Consider the following 19,246-nt stretch of genomic DNA (forward strand, 5'->3'; position numbering starts at 1 on the left):
CAGGCTAGCCTTGCTCTCACAGAGGTCCGTCTGCCTCTGCCTCCTGAGTGCTGGGATTAAAGCTGTGTGCCACCACTGCGTGGTAGAAATATATTTTTCCTAAGGAAACACTTCAGAAAGCACCATACAAACCACTGAAGTTCATTTTTCACCAGTGGTCTTCATGGTGCATCTCCGAGTGGATATGTTGCTACATGTGACATCCATTCAATTTGAATACACTTTTCCTGGTAGATAGTTTTCCTTGTGCCATTTCTGTAAAATACAGCTTGGAATATGCCAGATGAGATGAGAAAGTTCAATCGTTTTATTCTTTCTTTCTTTTTTTTTTGAATTGTGCCAGGAGGTGAAAGGATGGAATGTCACAATTGCCACCTTGTGGGTCCTGAAGGTTAAGGGTATCTAGCAGAGTCTAATGTGCCGTCTGTTCTGAATGTCTCTCTGTCTTCTCCACACAGCTCCCCTTTGAACTGGAGATTTACTACATTCAGCATGTTATGCTCTATGTGGTCCCCATCTACCTGCTTTGGAAAGGAGGTAAGACCAGCATAGCACACGCTTCTGGACTTTCCACGCCTTTCCTTTCTCTCTGTCTGGAGGGGTTACATTCTTTTGGGTGCCTACCAAGATCTCGGGTGCTGCTTGGCTGAGTGTCTACAGCATGCTTAATGTCGGCCACCAGGCGCTGGGGCATGAAAGAGGCCTGCAAAAAGTCTGGGCACTGTTCAGAATCATCCCTTGTCTTTGAGCATGATACCACTGACTGCCTGTCAGAGAACCTCGGTGTTGGGTTCTTGGTGGTGGCCTGGGATGTGCATGGAACCCAGAACACTGTGTCATTCTTATGCTTCTGCCTCCCCCTGCGCCATTGCGCACCTCAGATTAGGAGAGAAAGAAGGTACTCCATCTTCTCAAGAAAGAGACTGCAATCTTGCTCTTTGAGTCCATGGTCTCAGAACCAGAAAAGCTATGGAAAGGGGCTAAACATACACAGACTAAGAGATTATGGGATTGAAGGTGTTCACAGACTAAAAGATTATGGGATTTAAGATGTGCACAGAATAAAATATTATGGGACTGAAGATGTGCACAGAATAGATTACAGTATTAAAGATGTGCACATAATAGGAGATTAGGGGATTGAAGACATGCACAGAAAAGGAGATTATGGGATTAAAGACATACACATCATAGGAGATTAGGGGATTGAAGACATGTATACAATATGAGGAGATTATGGGACTGAGAACATGCACAGAGGAAGAGATTAGGGGATTGAAGACATGCACAGAATAGGAGATTATTGGATTGAAGACATACATAGAATAGATTAGGGAATTGAAGACGTACACAGAACAGGAGATTATCGGATTGAAGACTTGCATAGAATAGGAGATTAGGGGATTGAAGATGTACACGGAATAGATTATGGGATTGAAGACTTGCATAGAATAGGAGATTAGGGGATTGAAGATGTGCACAGATTAGATTAGGGGACTGAAGACATACAAATAATAGAAGATTATGGTCTTGAAAACTGCACAGAATAGGAGATTATATGATTGAAGAAGTGCACAGAATAGGAGATTAGGAGATTGAAGATGTACACAGAATAGGAGAATATGGGACTAAAGATGTGCACAGAAGAGATTATGGGATTGAAGGTGTTCACAGAAGAGAAGATTATGGGATTGAAGATATGCAAGGATAGTAGATAAGGAGATTGAAGAGGTGCACAGAGTAGATTATGGGATTAAATATGTGCAGAGAATAGAGGTTTGAAGACATGCACAGAATAGATTAGGGGTTTGAAGACATGCACAGAATAAGAGATTAGGGGATTGAAGACATGCATAGAATAGGAGATTATGGGATTGAAGACATGCACATAATCAGAGACTAGGTGATTGAAGGCATGAACATAATAAAAGATTATTGGATTGAAGAAGTGGACAAAATAGGAGATTAGGGGATCAAAGATGTGCACAGAATAGAGTAGAGGATTGAAGACATAGAATAGGAGATTATGGGACTGATGTATTGAACAGAATAGGAGATTAGGAGATTGAAGGCATGCTCAGACTATGAGATTAAGGGATTGAAGATGTGTGCATAATGGGAGAATATGGGATTGAAGATGTGCACAGAATAAATATTATGGGACTGAAGACGTGCACAGAATAGGAAATTAGGGGATTGACGATGGGCACAGAATAATTTAGAGGAGTGAAGACGTGCACAGAATAGGAGATTATGGGTTTGAAGTTGTGCTTAGAGTAGCAGTTTATCGGATTGAAGATGTACACACAATAGGAGATTTGGCGATTGAAGACGTGCACAAAATAGAAGATTAGGTGATTGAAGACATGCACAGGAGAGGAGATTAGGGGATTCAAGACATGTACGTAATAGATTATGGGAATTGAAGACATGCAAAGAATAAATTATTATGAAATAGCAGACATGCACAGAATAGGAAATTAGGGGATTGAATATGTGCACAGAATAGATTAAAGGATTGAAGGCGTGCACAGAATATGAGAAGATTATGGGATTGAAAATGTGCACAGAATAGTAGATTAGGTGATTGAAGACATGAACAGGAGATTATAGTATTGAAGGCATACACAGAATGGATATTAAGGGATTGAAGATGTGCACAGAATAGGAGATTAGGGGATTGAAGACATACACAAAATAGGAGATTAGGTGCTTGAAGATGTGCACAGAATAGGAGATTATGGGATTGAAGTGCACACAATAGGAAATAAGGTGATTGAAGACTTTCACAGAATAGTAAAAGATTATGGGATTAAAGACACGCACATAATAGATTAGGGGACTGAAGATGTGAACAGGAGATTATGGGATTGAAGAATTGCACAGATTAGGAGATTGGGGATTGAAGACAAACACAGATTAGATTAGGGGAATTAAGACCTGCAAAGAATAGGAGATTATGGGCTTGAAGACTGCACAGAATAGGAGATTATGCGATTGCAGACGTGCACAGAATAGGAGATTAGGGGCTTGAAGACGTGCACAAGATAGGAAATTATGGGATTGAAGGCGTTCACAGAAGAGCAGATTATGGGATTGAAGACATGCAAAGATAGGAGGTTAGGGAATTGAAGAGATACTCAGAATAGGAGATTAGGGCATTGAAGACATGCACAAAATTGACTATGTGAATGAATATGTGCACAGAATAGATTATGGGTTTTATGACATGACTAGAATAGGAGATTATGGGATTGAAGTGTTTTAAGATGTGCATATAATCAGAGATTAAGGGATTGAAGGTGTGCACAAAGTAAAAGATTATCGGATTGAGACATGGAAAGAATAGGAGATTAGGGGATCAAAGATGTGCACAGAATAGATTAGAGGATTGAATACTTGCACAGAATAGGAGATTATGGGATTGAAGATGTGCACAGAATAGGAGATGAAAAGATTGAAAACATGCACAGAATAGGAGATTATGGGATTGATGTATTGAACAGAATAGGAGATTGGAAGATTGTAGATGTGCACAAAATAGGAGACTAGGGGATTGAAGACATGTACATAATAGGAGATTATGGGATTGAAGATGAGCACAGAATAAAATATACAGGACTGAAGACATGCACATAATAGGAAATTAGGGGATTGAATATGTGTACAGAATAGATTAGAGGAGTGAAGACATGTACATAATAGGAGATTATGGGATTGAAAACACGCACAGAATAGGAGATTAGGGGATTAAAGACATGCAAAGAATATATTATTGAAGATTTGCACAGAATATGAGGAGATTATGGGATTGAAATTGTGTACAGGAGAGTAGAAGATTGAAACGTGCAGAGAATAGGAGATTAGGGAATTTAAGTCGTGCAGAGAATAGGATATTATGGGAGTGAAGACATGTACAGAATAGGTGTTTAGTGGATTAAAGACTTGCACAAAATAGGAGATAATGGGATCAAAGACATGCACAGAATATAAATTTACGGGATTGAAGCTGTACACAGAAGAAGAGATTAGAGGATTGAAGATGTACACAGAACAGGAGATTATGGGATTAAAAACGTGAGCACCATATTAGATTAGGAAATTGAAGATGTGTGCATAATAGGACATAATACAATTGGGACTGCCCTGAATAGGAGATAATGGCATTGAAGACATACATAGAATAGGAGACTAGGGGATTGATGTTGTACACATATTACAAGATTATGGGATTGAAGATGTGCACAGAATAGGAGATGATGGGATTCAAGACATGCACAGTATAAGAAATTATGGGATTGAAGTCGTGCACAGAATAGAAGACTAAGGGATTGAAGGTGTGAACAGAATAGAAGATTATGGAATTGAAGACATTCACATATAGGAGATTATAGGATTGAAGATATGGGCAGAATAATAGATTAGGGGATTTAAGACATGCACAGAATAGGAAAAGATTATGTGATTGAAAAGGCGTACAAAATATGAGATTAGGTAATTGAAGATGTGTACAAAATAGGAGATTATGGGTAGAGAATGCACAGAATAGGAGATTATGTAATTGAAGATGTGCACAGATTAGATTAGGGGATATAAGGCATGAACAGAATAAAAGATTATGGGATTGAAGATTAGAAGATTTAAGACGTGCACAAAATATGAGATTATGGGATTGTGGACATGCACAGAATAGGAGATAATGGGATTGAAGCCATGCACAGAATAGATTAGGGGATTCAAGAAGTGCACATAATAAGGGGTTATGGGATTGAACACATGCACAGAATTGGATATTATGTGATTGAACACGTGCACAGACTAGGAGATTAGGGGATTGAAGGCATGCACAGAATAGGAGGATATTAGGGGATTGAAGATGTCCACAGACTAGGAGATTATGGTATTGAAGATATGCACTGAATAGGTTATTGGATTGAAACTGCACTGCATAGGATATTATAGCATTGAAAACATGCACACGACAAGAGATTTGAAGATTGAAGACCTGCACAAAATACGAGATTATTTGATTGAAAATGTGCAAAGAATATGAGATTATGGGATTGAATATGTATACATATTATGAGATTATGGGATTGAAGATGTGCGCACAATATGAGATTGATTGAAGACATGTTCAGAATATGAGGTTATGGGATTGAAGGCGTGCACAGAATAGCAGATTATGGGATAAAGACATGCACACAATAGGAAATTGGGATTGAAAGCATGCTCAGAATAAGAGATTAGAAGAATGAAGTCATATACAGAATAGGAGGAGATTATGGGATTCAAATGAGCACAGAACAGGAGGTATGGGATTCAAGACGTGTACAGAATAGAAGATTGTGTGATTGAATATGTGCACAAAATCAGAGATTTTAAGATTGTAGGCGTGCACAAAATAGGAGACTATGGGATTTAAGATGTGCATAGAATAGGAGTTTATGGTATTGTAGACATACACAGAATAGGAGATTATGGGATTCAGACTGCACAGAATAGATTATGGCATTGAAAACGCGCACAGGGGAGGAGTTTAGAAGATTGTGGATGTGCACAAAATGTGAGATTATGTGATTGGGGACATGCACAGAATATGAGATTATGAGATTAAAGGCGTGCACAGAGTAGGAAATTATGAGATTGAAGTCATGCACAAAATAGGAAATTAGGGGATTGAAATCATGCACAGAATAGAAGATTAGGAGAATTTAGACATGCAACGAGTTGGAGATAATAGGATTGAAGGCGTGCACAGAATTGGAGATTAGGGATTGAAGACGTGCACAGAATAGGAGATTAGGGGATTGAAGGCATACACAGAATAGGAGGAGATTAGGGAATTGAAGACATCCACAGACTAGGAGATTAGTGTATTGAAGATGTGCACATAATAGGAGGTTATTGAATTGAAAGTGCACTGAACAGGAGATTATGGGATTGAAGAGATGCACAGAATAGAAGACTAGAGGATTGAAGTTATACACAGATTAAAAGATTATGTGATTGAAGACGTGCACAGAATAGGAGATGATGGGATTCAAGACATGTACAGTATAGGAAATTATGGGATTGAAGATGTGCACAGAATAGAAGATTATGGGATTGAAGACATTCACATATAGGAGATTAGGGGATTGAAGATAAGGACAGAATAATAGATTAGGGGATTTAAGATGTGCACAGATTAGAGGATTGAAGATGTGCACAGAATAGGAGATTAGGGGATTGAAGACATGCACAGATTAGATTAGGGGACTGAAGACGTACAAAGAATATGAGATCATTTGATTGAAAATGTGCAAGGAGTATGAGGTGATGGGATTGAAGACCTGTACAGATTACGAGATTACGGGATTGGAGACGTGTACAGAATAGGAGATTTGGGGATTAAAGATGTGCACAGGGTAGATTAGAGGGTTGAAGACGTGCACAGAATAAGAGATTAGAGGATTGAAGACATGCACAGATTGGATTAGGGGACTGAAGATGTGCAAAAAAATATGAGATAACAGGTTTAAGACTGCACAGAATAGGACATTAAGTGATTGAAGATGTGAACATGAAAAGAGATTAGGGAATTGAAGACTTGCACAAAATAGGAGATTTTGGGATTGAAGACATGCACAGATTAGGAGATTATGGAGTTGAAGGGATTCACAGAAGAGATTATGGGACTGAAGATGTGCAAGGATAGGATATTAGGGGGTTGAAGAGGTGCACAGAATAGATTAGAGGAGTGAGGACATGCACAGAATAGATGATGGGATTGAAGACATGTACAGAATAGGAAATTGGGGGATTGAAGACGTTCACAGAATAGATTAGATGATTGAAAATGTGCATAGATCATGAGGAAATTATGGGATTGAAAATGTGCACAGTTTAGGAGATTAGAAGATTGAAGTCCTGCACAGAATAGGAGATTATGGGATTGAAGATATGCATAGAATAGGAGATTATGGGATTGAAGTCATGCACAAAAAAGGATATTCTGGGATTGGAGATATGCACAGAATACAAAATTATTGGATTGAAGATGTCAACAGAATAGGAGGTTATGGGATTGAAGGTGTGCTCAGAATAGCAGATTATGTAATTGAAGATGTACTCACAATAGGAGATCAGGGGATTGAAAACATGCACAACAGGAGATTATGGGATTGGAGTTGGCACAGAATAGGAAATTAGGAGATTGAAGGCATGTTCAGAATAGGTGGTTATTGGATTGGAAATGCACAGAATAAGAAATTATGGGATTCAAGACATGCACAGAATAGTGTATGTGATTGAATGTGCACAGAATAGGAGATTTTAGGATTGAAGACATACACAGATTAAGAGATTAGGGGATTTAAGACGTGCACAGAATAGGAGGAGATTATGTGACTGAAAACATGAATAGAATATAAGATTAGGTAATTGAAGACGTGTACACCATAGGAGATTATGGGTTGATAGTGCACAGAATAGGATATTTTGGGATTGAAGACGTACACATAATAGGAGATTATGTGATTGAAGACATGCACAGAATTGGAGATTAGGGTATTGAATGTGTGTAAGAATTAAAGATTATGGGATTGAGGAATTGCACAGACTTGAATACTATGGGACTGAAGATGTGCACAGAAAATATTAGAGTATTGGAGATGTGCACAGAATAGGAGGAGATAATGTGATTGAAAACGAGCACAGAATAGGAGATTAGGATTATGGGATAAAAGACGTACACAGTATAGAAGATTAGCAGATATAAGATGCACACAGAATAAGATATTATGGGATTGAAGGCATGCACAGAATAGTACATTATGATATTGAAGACAGGCACAGACTAGGAGATTATGGGCTTGAAAATTGCACAGAATAGAAAATTATGGGATTGAATAAGGAACAGAATAGGAAATTGGGAGATTGAAGACGTGCCCAGAATAGGAGATTAGGGGATTGAAGACATGCACAAAACATAAGATTATGAGATCGAAGACATGCACAGAGTAGGAGATTATGGGATCAATGATGTGCACAGAATAAGAGGTTATTGGATTGAATACATGCATAGAATAGATTATTGGATGGAAATCGTGCACAGAATAAGAGATTATTGGATTGAAGACATGCACAGAATAAGAGTTTATTGGATTGAAGATGTGCATGGAATAGGAGATTAGGGGATTGAAGGCTTGCACAGAATAGGAGATTATGAGATTGAAGATGTGCACAGAGTAGGAGATTATGGGATTAAAGACGTGGACAGAATAGATTATTGGATTGAAGACGTGCACAGAATAGGAGGAGATTATGGGATTGAAAACGTGAACAGCATCTTTTATTAGGAAATTGAAGATGTGTACATAATAAGACACAATGGGATTGGAACTGCACAGAGTAGGAAATCATGGTATTGAAGATGCCACAGAATAGGAGAGTTTTAATTGAAGACATGCACAGAATAGAAAATTAGGGTATTGAAGACATGCACATAATAGGTTATTGGACTGAAACTGCACAGAATAGGTGATTATGGCATTGAAAACATGCACATAATAGGAGATGAGAAGATTAAAGACGTGCACAGAATACAAGATTATTGGATTGAAGGCGTGCACAAAGTAGCAGATTATGGGAATGAAATCTTGCACAGGATAGGAAATTAGAGGATTAAAAGCATGCACAGAAAAGGAGGTTAGGAGAACGAAGACATGTACACAATAAGAAATCATTGGATTGAACTTGCATAGAATAAGAGATTAGGGGATTGAAGATGTGCACATAATAGGAGTTTATGAGATCGAAGACATGTACAGTGTAGGAGATAATGGGATTGAAAAGGTGCACAGAATAGGAGATTTTTGGATTGAGGACGTGCACAGAATAGTAGATTTTGGGATTGAAGAAGTGCACAGAATAGGAGATTAGGGGATTTAAGTTATGTACAGAATAGGAGATTAGGGGATTGATGTCTTGCACAGAATAGGAGATTATGGGATTGAAGACGTGTACAGAATAGGTTTTAAGGGAATTAAAGAATTGCACAGAGTAGGGGATTATGTAATAGAAGTCATACACAGAATACAAGATTATGGGATTGAAGCTGTGCACAGTAGAAGAGATTAGGGGTTTGAAGATGGGCACAGAATAGATTATGGGATTGAAAATGTGAACCACATATTAATTGAATATGTGTACATAATAGGACGAAATGGGACTGCTACTGAACAGAATAGAAGATCATGGTACTGAAGATGTGCACAGAATATGATATTATGGGATTTAAGTTGTGCACAGAATAAGAAATTAGGGAATGGAAAGTGTGCACAGAATAGGAAATTCTTGGATTGAACACATGCACAGAATACAAAATTGGGATTGAAAGCTTGCACAGAATAGATTAGGAAAATAAAATATTATGGGGTTAAAGACATGCACATCATAGCAGATTATGGAATTGAAGATGTGTACAGAATAGAAGATTCTGAGATTGAAGACATGCACAGAATACAAAATTAGGGGCTTGAAAGCTTGCACAGAATAGGAGTTTAGGAGAATGAAGACATGCAAAGAATAGGAGGCGATTATGGGATTGAAAATGTACACAGACTAGGAGGTTAAGAAAATGATGATGTGTACATAATAGAAAATATGTGGTTCAAGACATGCACAGAATAAATTAGGGGATTGAAGGAGTGCACACAATGAAAGATTATGGAATTGAAGATGTGCATAGATTAGGAGATAATTATGTGGTTGAAGTGAGCACAGTTAGGAGATTATGGGATCAAAGACATTCACAGAACAGGAGGACATTATGGGATTGAAAACGTCCACAGAATAGGAGATTATGGGATTGAAGACATGCACATAGTAGGAGCATATGAGATTGAAACTGAACAGAATAGATTGTGAGATTTAAAACGTGCACAGAATAGATTAGAAGATTGAGGACATGCACAAAATATGAGATTATGGAATTGAAGACATGCACAGAATAGGAGAGTCTGGGATTGAAGGCATGCACAGAATAGGAGATTATGGGATTGAAAACATGCACAGAAAATGAGATTATGTGATTGGCAGCGTGCACAGAATAGCAATTTATGAGATTGAAGTTGTGCACAGAATAAGAAACTCGGAAATTGAAAGTATGGATAGAATAGATTAGGAGAATGAAGATATCTATAGAATAGGAGGAGATTATGAAATTGAAAACATGCTCAGAATAGGAAATTAAGACATTGAGGACATGTACATAATAGGAGATAATGGGTTATGAGTGCAAAAAATAGGAGATTAGGGGATTGATGATGTACGCATAATAGGAGATTATGTGATTCAAGATGTGCACACAATAGATTAGGGGATTGAAGGCATGTACAAAATAAGAAATTATGGGATTGAAGACGTGCACAGAATAGATTAGGGGATTGACAATGTGCACAGAATAGGAGATTATGAGATTAGAAACTCCCACATAATAGTAGATTATGTGATTGAAGAAGTGGACAGAATAGCAGATTAGGGGATTGAAGACATGCACAGAATAGGAGATTATGTGACTGAAGACATTCACAAATTAGGAGTTTATGGGATTCAAGACATGCACAGAATAGGAGATTAGGGGATTGACAATGTGCACACAATAGGAGTTGATTAAGGGATTGAAATCCTCCACAGAATAGTAGATTATATGATTGATGACACACACATTATAGATTATAGGATTGAAAACATGCACAGAGTACAAGATTATAGGATTCAAGATGTGCACAGAATAGGAGATTAAGGGATTGAATACGTGCACAAAGTAGGAAGTTATGGGATTGAAGACATGTACAGAAAAGGGCGAGATTATGTGCTTGACAACTAGCACAGAACAGGAGATTAGGTGATTGAAGACATGCACAGAATAGGAGGTGATGGGCTTGATAACTGCAACAAATAGAAGAATATGGGATTGAAGATGTGCACAGTATATGAGATTACTGAAGATGTGCACACAATAGGAGATTATGTTATTTAAAACATACACAGAATATGAGATTATGTGATTGAAGTACACCAAATAAGATATTATGGGATTTAAGAGTTGCACAGAAAAGGAGATTATGTGATTGAAAATGAGTAAAGAATAGGAGATTATGGGATTATAGAAGTGCACAGAATAGATTATGGGATTGAAATCACAAACAGAATAGGAAATAAGAGGATTGAAAGCATGCACAGAATAGATTATGGGATTGAAGGCATTCACAAAATAAAAGATTATGGGATTGAATTCGTGCACAGAATAGGAGATTAGGGGATTGAAGATATTCCACAGAATAGAGTATTGAAGATGTGCACCGAATAGGAGATTTTTAAATTCAAGACATGAACAGAATAGGAGATTATGGTCTTGAAGTCATCATTGAACAGGAGATTATGGGATTGAAGACATGCACAGAATAGGAGATTAGGAGATTGAAGACATGTACAGAATAAGAAGAGAATATGGAATTGAAACTGCACATAATGGAGATTAGGGGGTTGAAGACGTCTACATAATAGGAGATTAGGGGATTGAAGGCGTGCCCAGAGAAGATTAGGGAACAAAGACAGACAGAGTAGGAAATAATGGGATCGAAGATGTGCACATGTTGTAATTAAGAACGCCGGGGCTGCGTCCCCGGCACCCGGCCGCCCACATGGCTAGCTTAGCTTATGCCCCGAAATAATTACACGGAAACTGTATTCTTTTAAACACTGCTTGGCCCATTACATCTAGCCTTTTCTCAGCTAACTCTCACACCTGGACTAGCCCATTTCTAATATCCATGTAGCTCACGAGCTGGCTTACCAAGAATGATCTTAACCTGCGTCTGCCTGGAGTGGGAGAACCATGGCGACTCCCTGACTCAGCTTCTTTCTCCCAGCATTCTGTTCTGTTTTCTCCGCCTACCTAAGGGTTGGCCTATGAAATGGGCCTAGGCAGTTTCTTTATTAATAAGAAATCACTCCCACATCATGCACAGGATAAGAGGTTATTGGATTGAAGATGTGAACAGAATAGATTATTGTATTGAATCCGTGACAGAATAAGAGGTTATTGGAATGAAGAGGTACACAGAAGAAGAGGTTATTGGGTTGAAGATGTGTGCAAAATAGGAGATTATGGGACTGAAGATGTGCACAGAATAGGAGATAAGGTTATTGAAGTCTTTCACAGAATAGGAGATTATGGGATTGAAGACATGTACAAAATAAGTATTTAGGAATTAAAGACCTGCACAGAATACAAGATTATAGGATTGAAGACATGCACAAAATATAAGATTATGGGATTAAAGCTGTGCACAGAAGAAGAGATTATGGGATTGAAGACTTGCACAGAATAGGAGATTAAGGGATTGAAAACATGAACAGTATATTAGATTAGGAAGTTTAGATGTGTATATAATATTACATAATGGGATTGGGAATGCGCAGAACAGGAGATCATGGTATTGACTATGTCCACAGAATAGGAGATTTTGGGGGTTGAAGACATGCACAGAATAGGAGATTAGGATATTGAAGACATGCACATAATGGGAGGTTATTGGATTGAAACTGCACAGAATAGGTGATTATGGCATTGAAAAAGTGCGCATAATAGATGACATTAAAGATGTGCACAAAATTTGAGATTATTTGATTGAAAACGTAAAAAGTACATGAGATTATGTGATTGAAGACGTGTACAGAATACATGATTGTGGGATTGAAGTCGTGCACAGCATAGGAAATTAGGGGATTGAAATCATGGACAGAATAGATTAGGAGAATGAAGATGTGCACAAAATAGGAGATTATGGGATTGAAAACATGCACAGAATAGAAGATTAAGAAATTGAAGACATGTACATAATAGATTATGGGTTTTAAGTACACAGATTAACAGATTAGGGAATTAATGACATGCACATAATAGGAGATATGTGATTTAAGACATGCACAGAATAGATCAGGGAATTGAAGGTATGCACACAATAAAAGATTATGGGATTGAAGACGTGCACAGTATAGGAGATTAAGGGGTTGAAGATGTTCACAGGATAGATTAGAGGATTGAAGATGTGCACCAAATAGGAGATTAGTAAATTCAAGTCATGTATAGAATAGGAGATTATGGATTTGAAGACATCAAAGAATAGGAGATTATGGGATTGAAACCTTGCCCAGAATAGGAAACTAGGGGATTGAAGATGTGCACATAATAGGAGATTAGGGGATTGAATACATGCACAGAATAGGAGATTATGTGATTGAAGACATGCACGTAATTGGAGATTAAATGATTGAAGATGTGCCCAGAGGAGATTAGATGATTGAAGACATGCACAGTATAGGAGATTATGGGATTGTAGTCGTGCAGATAAGGGGAGATTATGGGGTTGAAAACGTGCACAGAATGAGACTAGGTGATTGAACATGTTCACAGTATAGATTAGAAGATTGAAGACGTGCATAGAATAGGACATTATGGGACTGAAGACTTGCACAGAATAGGAGATTAACAGATTGTAGACATGCACATAATAAGAGATTATGGGATTGAAGACATGAACAGAATAGGAGATTATGGGGTTAAAATATACACAGAATAGGATATTAGTAGATTGAAGATTTGCATAAAATAGGACATAATGGGATTTAAGGTGTGCATAGAATAGGAGATTAATGCATTGAAGACATGCATAAAGTAAATTAGGAGATTGAAGACTTGCACATAATAGGAGATTATGGGATTAAAGAAGTGAACACAATAGGAGATTAGGGATTGAAAACATGTACACTATAGGAGATTAGGGAATTGAAGAGGTGCACAGAATAGATTTGAGGATTGAAGTCATGCAGAGAACAGGAGGAGATTATGGGATTGAAGATGTGCAGAGAATATCAGATTATGAGATTCAAGATGTGCAGAGAATATAAGATTATAGGATTAAAGACGTGCACAGAATAGGAGATTACGGGACTGAAAGTGTGCACAGAATAGCGATTATGGGATAGAAGACATATATAGTATAGGAGATGAAGGGTTTGAAGATGTGCACAGAATAGGGTTTTCTGGGATTGAAGGCATGCAAAGAATAGTATATTAAGAGATTGAAGACATGCACCGAATAGGAGATTATGGGCTTGAAAATTGCACAGAATAGGAAATTATGTGCTTGAAGATAGCACAGAATAGATTATAGGATTGAATAAGGAACAGAATAGGAAATCGGGAGGTTGAATACATGCACAGAATAGGAGATTATGTTCTGAAAACATGCACAGATTAGAAGGGTTTATGGGATTGAAGATGTGCATATACTGGGAGATAATTGGAATGAAAACATGCACAGAATAGATTTAGGGATTGTAGACAAGCACAGAATAGGAGATTAGGGGATTTAAGGCGTGTACAGAGTAGGAGATTAGGTTATTGAAGTCTTGCACAGAAAAGAAAATTATGGGATTGAAGACATCCACAGAATAAGAGGTTTTGGGATTGAAGACATGCACTGAATAGGAGATTGGGGATTGAAGACATGCACAAAACAGATTAGGTTGTTGAAGATGTGCACAAAATAGGAGGTTTTAGGATTGAAACTGCACAAAGTAGGTGATTATGCCATTGAGATCGTGTACATAATAGGAAATGAGATGATTAAGGATGTACACAAAACATGAGATTATTTGATTGAAGACCTGCACAAAATATGAGATTTTGGGATTGAAGTCATGCACAGAGTAGCAGATTATGGGATTGAAGTCGAGTACAGAATAGAAAATTAGGGGATTCCAAATGTGCACAGAATAGTGTAGTGAAAGGAGCAGCTGACTGCGTCCTGCTGCCTGAGAGGAGCATGGGCCCTTTGTTCCATCCCACCTGGCTAGCTTACACCCGAAATAATTACACACATTGTATTCATTTAAACACTGCCTGGCCCGTTATTTCTAGCCTCTTATTGGCTAACGCTCACATCTTGATCAACCCATTTCTATTAAATCTGTTTAGCACTACGAGGCTGTGGCTTACTGGGAAAAATCCTAACCTACGTCCGTCGAGGGCCGGAGGTACATGGTGTCTGCTTAACTCATCTTTCTCCCAGCATTTTGTTAGGTCTACTCCGCCTATCTAAACTCCTGTCCTATCAAAAGGCCAAGGCAGTTTCTTTATTAACCAATGAAAGTAACACATTGACAGATGACCCTCCTACACCATTTACCCTTTTTCTTTTTTTTTTTAAATGGTTTAAAGTTTATTTTATTTTCTGTGTATGGTGTTTTTTTTATTTTTTTTTAAATTTATTTATTTATTGAGGATTTCCGCCTCCTCCCCGCCTATTTGACAAGAACCCTTTTTCTTTTTTAACAAAAAAGTAAGGCTTTAACTTTAACATAGTAAAATTACATATAGCAAAACAGTTATCAAGCAAGAATTACAGTTACAATATTTATATCTATTTTATCTTTTATAACTAAGGAAAACTATAACTATTCATTCTTCAACTCCATCAAAGACTCCAGAGGGATATAATATTACCTAAGCAAACAAAAATAAGCAACTTCCAAACTCTAGAAATGACAGAGACATCTCCCTGCCTGTACAGTCACCCAAAGTTCTTTTGTACCATTGGGGCATCCATCTTCAGCCTTCAGGCCCATAGTATCCAGCAGACATTTCCATGAAGCAGGAAAGTTCAAAGATAGTTTGGTCACTTTTTCCTGTGTCCTGAAGAATGTCTCACAGCCTCTTTCATGAATCAGGATCCCCAAAGGAACATCTCACCTTTAGGCAAGTTCAGTAGTTCTCTCTCTGTGGGTTCTTTATGTCCAGTTTATGCTACAGTCTAGGCTAGAACAGTTTCTTGCTCAAATGGCTATCAAACTCCATAAGGAGCCTCTTCGATGCCCATCTTCCTCTTGAAGTAGATTGGTGCTGCCAAGAGCAGATATGTCTCATTGTCATGAAAATCCCTAAATTATTAAAAACATTTTAAAATGCCATATTCTGTAGTCTTTGAAAGATATGAAGAATGCCTATTTAACTGAAATATATCTCTATATATTTAGAAAATCTAACATGACTACAAGCTTGACTATTATTGATGATTATCCATTAACAACCTATATTTCTTAATTATACATTACATTTTAAGTGAACTACACAATCACAATACCTTAATTAATATCAGAAATATATATATACATATAACAAGATTGACCTTAAATTTATATCAGTAAAGTCAAATACATACCAATGCAAATTATTTATACCTATATCATATCCCCCTTTAAATGTAAAGGAACATTTAAAAACAATATCTAGGAATATGGACGTAGTTATTTCTCTCCAAACTTCTTCCTGCTGTATAGGGGCGCTGCTATTCAGGTTTTTCATGGTATAACCTGTGTGCTAGATTCCTCTCAGTCAGAAGTTGACCAAAGTAATTTTTTGAGGGTGTTCACAGCAACCTTTCAGGAGGGTGTGGTCTATCATAACATATTGGGATAGAAGCAGTCCACAGGGTCTCATCCTCTGTGAAAACAAAAGAAGGACCTCTTTTCAAAACCATCATATCCTTAGACCCAAATTCTGATGTCATAATGCCCTTATGATATCCATTCTGGTTTAGCTTGGCAGCCCATATAATGAAATGTCTCTCTGTACTTACCTCCATCACAGTCAAAAAATTCAAGTACAATATACAGAATCCAAACTCTGTGAATTTTCCATTTTTACGTGGATTGTTTTTCTTTATTTCTTTTAATCTATAACTATCTGTACTCTGTCTCTTTAAAGACTTTACCCTTTTTTTTTAAACCATTAACTTTATTCTCTATATTCTTTTTCTTCCTCTCCCAAGCCTACGTATGTCTAACACTATGACACATTTAGAGGTCTTTTATGTCTGAATCTGTCCTATTGCATTGTCTGTTTTTGCTTTGTGCTTTAAAATTGCTAAGCACTTAAGAATCTAAGATGTGACATTCCTAGGTCAAAAACAGGTACTGCGTGATTGCCCTGCCAGTCCAACATTGTGGAGCCACTTGTGACTCTGAATCAGTTGTGCCTCTGAGCTGCAGAGTGGAGGGCTGCTCTGGATGTTGGCTCCACCTCTCTCCAATTTCAAAATGGAGGACGTACCATTTTCTGCTATCTCTGGGGCTGCCAGGTAGGAACCACACTCAGAACTTCAACTCTGAAACTGAACGTGCAGCACAGAATCTCTTTTCATCCAAGTTACAGCCAAATCTGACACACAGAGCACTGTGCAGCCTGAAAACATCTCTGTATGGCGGCAGAAATCCACCATGATCTCCTGCCTGAATAAGCCTGATCCTGCTGTCTGCCCAGGTGCAGGCGGGGAGTGGTGAGCCATTAGCATGTTCTCAGAGTACTTTCTTCCTGATCCCAGGCAGGCAAACAAACATCTGGTCCCACAAAAGCCATTGAAATGCTTTATAGCTACAGTTTGCACTGGCCACACAGCCCAGGAAGCTGCGTTTTAAAACCGCACAGCTTTTTTCTGCTACGGCTGCTGAGTCAGGAAAATTTCTCTGCAGCACACCACCAACAAACAGCAAAAAGCTGTGTTAAACTCTCACTCCTTTTTAAGCCCTCTCAGGTTTTTAAGTTGATTTAGCTGACCACGTTGAGGTGCCAATTTTAGTGAAAGGAGCTGTGTCCCTCCGCCCGAGAGGAGCACAAGCCCTTTGTTTCTTCCCGCCCAGCTAGCTTGCACCCGAAATAATAACACGCAAATTGTATTCATTTTAACACTGCCTGGCCCATTATTTCTAGCCTCTTATTCGCTAACGCTCACATCTTGATTAACCCATTTCCATTAAATCTGTGTAGCACTATGAGGCTGTGGCTTACTGGGAAAGATCCTAACCTATGTCCTTCTCGGGCCAGAGGTTCATGGCATCTGCTTGACTCATCTATCTTTCTCCCAGCATTCTGTTAGGTTTTCTCTGCCTATCTAAACTGCTGTCCTATCAAAATACCAAGGCAATTTCTTAATTAACCAATGAAAGTAACACATTGACAGATGACACTCCTACACCAGAGAGGAGATTAGGAAAATGAAGATATGCATAAAATAGGAGGAGATTATGGGATTTAAAACATGCATAGAATAGGAGTTTAAGAAAATGAAGACATGTACATAATAGGAGATAAAGGGTTGAGAGTGCAAAAAATAGGGGACTGATGACTTGCACAGAACAGGAGATTATGGGATTGAAGACATGCACAGAATAGGATATTTTGGGATTGAAGACATGCACATAATAGAAGGTTATGGGATTGAAACTGAACAGAGTAGGAGATTAGATGATTGAAGATGTACACCAAATATGAGATTATATGATTGAAGACCTGCAGAGAATAGGAGATTGGTGGACTGAAGAAATGCATGTACTAGGAGGTTATGGGATTGAAACTGCACAGAATAGATTATGAGATTTAAAACATGCACAGAATAGTAGAAGATTGAAGACATGCACTAAATATGAGATTATGGAACTGAAGACATGCACAGGATAGGAGATTCTGGGATTGAAGACATGCACGGAATAGGAGATTCTGGGATTGAAGATATGCATAGAGTAGGACATTTTAAGATTGAAGATGCGCACAGAATAGATTAGGGGATTGAAGATGTGCACAAAATAGGAGGTTATGGGTTGAAACCGCACAGAATAGGAGATTATGGGTTTGAAAATGTGCGCATAATAGGAGATGAAAATATTGAAGATATGCAAAAATATGAGGTTATATGATTGAAGACTTGCACAGAATAAGAGATTATGGGATTGAAGGCATGTACAGAACAGGACATTCTGGGGTTGAAGCCATGAACAGAATCTAAAAAATAGGAGATTCGGGGTTTGATGATGTACATGTAATAGATTATGTGATTCAAGACATGACAGAATATATTAGTGGATTGAAGGCGTGCACAGAATAATAGATTATGGTATTGAAGCCATTCACAGAGTAGGAGATTAGGCAATTGAAGAGGTGCACAGAATATTATTAGAGGAATGAAGACCTGCACAGGTTAGTGGATTATGGCATTGAAGATGTGCACAGAAATGGAGGAGATTTTATGATTGAAAATGAGCACAGAATAGATTAGCTGATTGAAGACATGCACAGAATAGAAGATGGTGGGCTTGATAACTGCACAAAATAGATTATGGGATTTGACATGTGCACAGA

The 19,246-nt window shown here is 38.0% G+C and overlaps 1 protein-coding gene across 6 annotated transcripts in view; it reads left to right on the forward strand.

The window, feature by feature from the left end:
• The window catches only part of Tmem164 (transmembrane protein 164), a 485,414-nt gene that overhangs the window by 127,974 nt on the left and 338,194 nt on the right, over positions 1-19,246 (forward strand). For all 6 annotated transcript variants that reach the window (XM_013355240.2, XM_013355239.2, XM_013355238.2 and 3 more), the window contains one exon: positions 459-537. In XM_013355240.2, the coding sequence (XP_013210694.1) occupies positions 459-537 (79 nt within the window). The remainder of the gene's footprint in view (positions 1-458; positions 538-19,246) is intronic.

This window comes from Microtus ochrogaster, unplaced genomic scaffold, assembly GCF_000317375.1.
Source record: "Microtus ochrogaster isolate Prairie Vole_2 unplaced genomic scaffold, MicOch1.0 UNK107, whole genome shotgun sequence".
Taxonomy (NCBI): Eukaryota; Metazoa; Chordata; class Mammalia; order Rodentia; family Cricetidae; genus Microtus; species Microtus ochrogaster.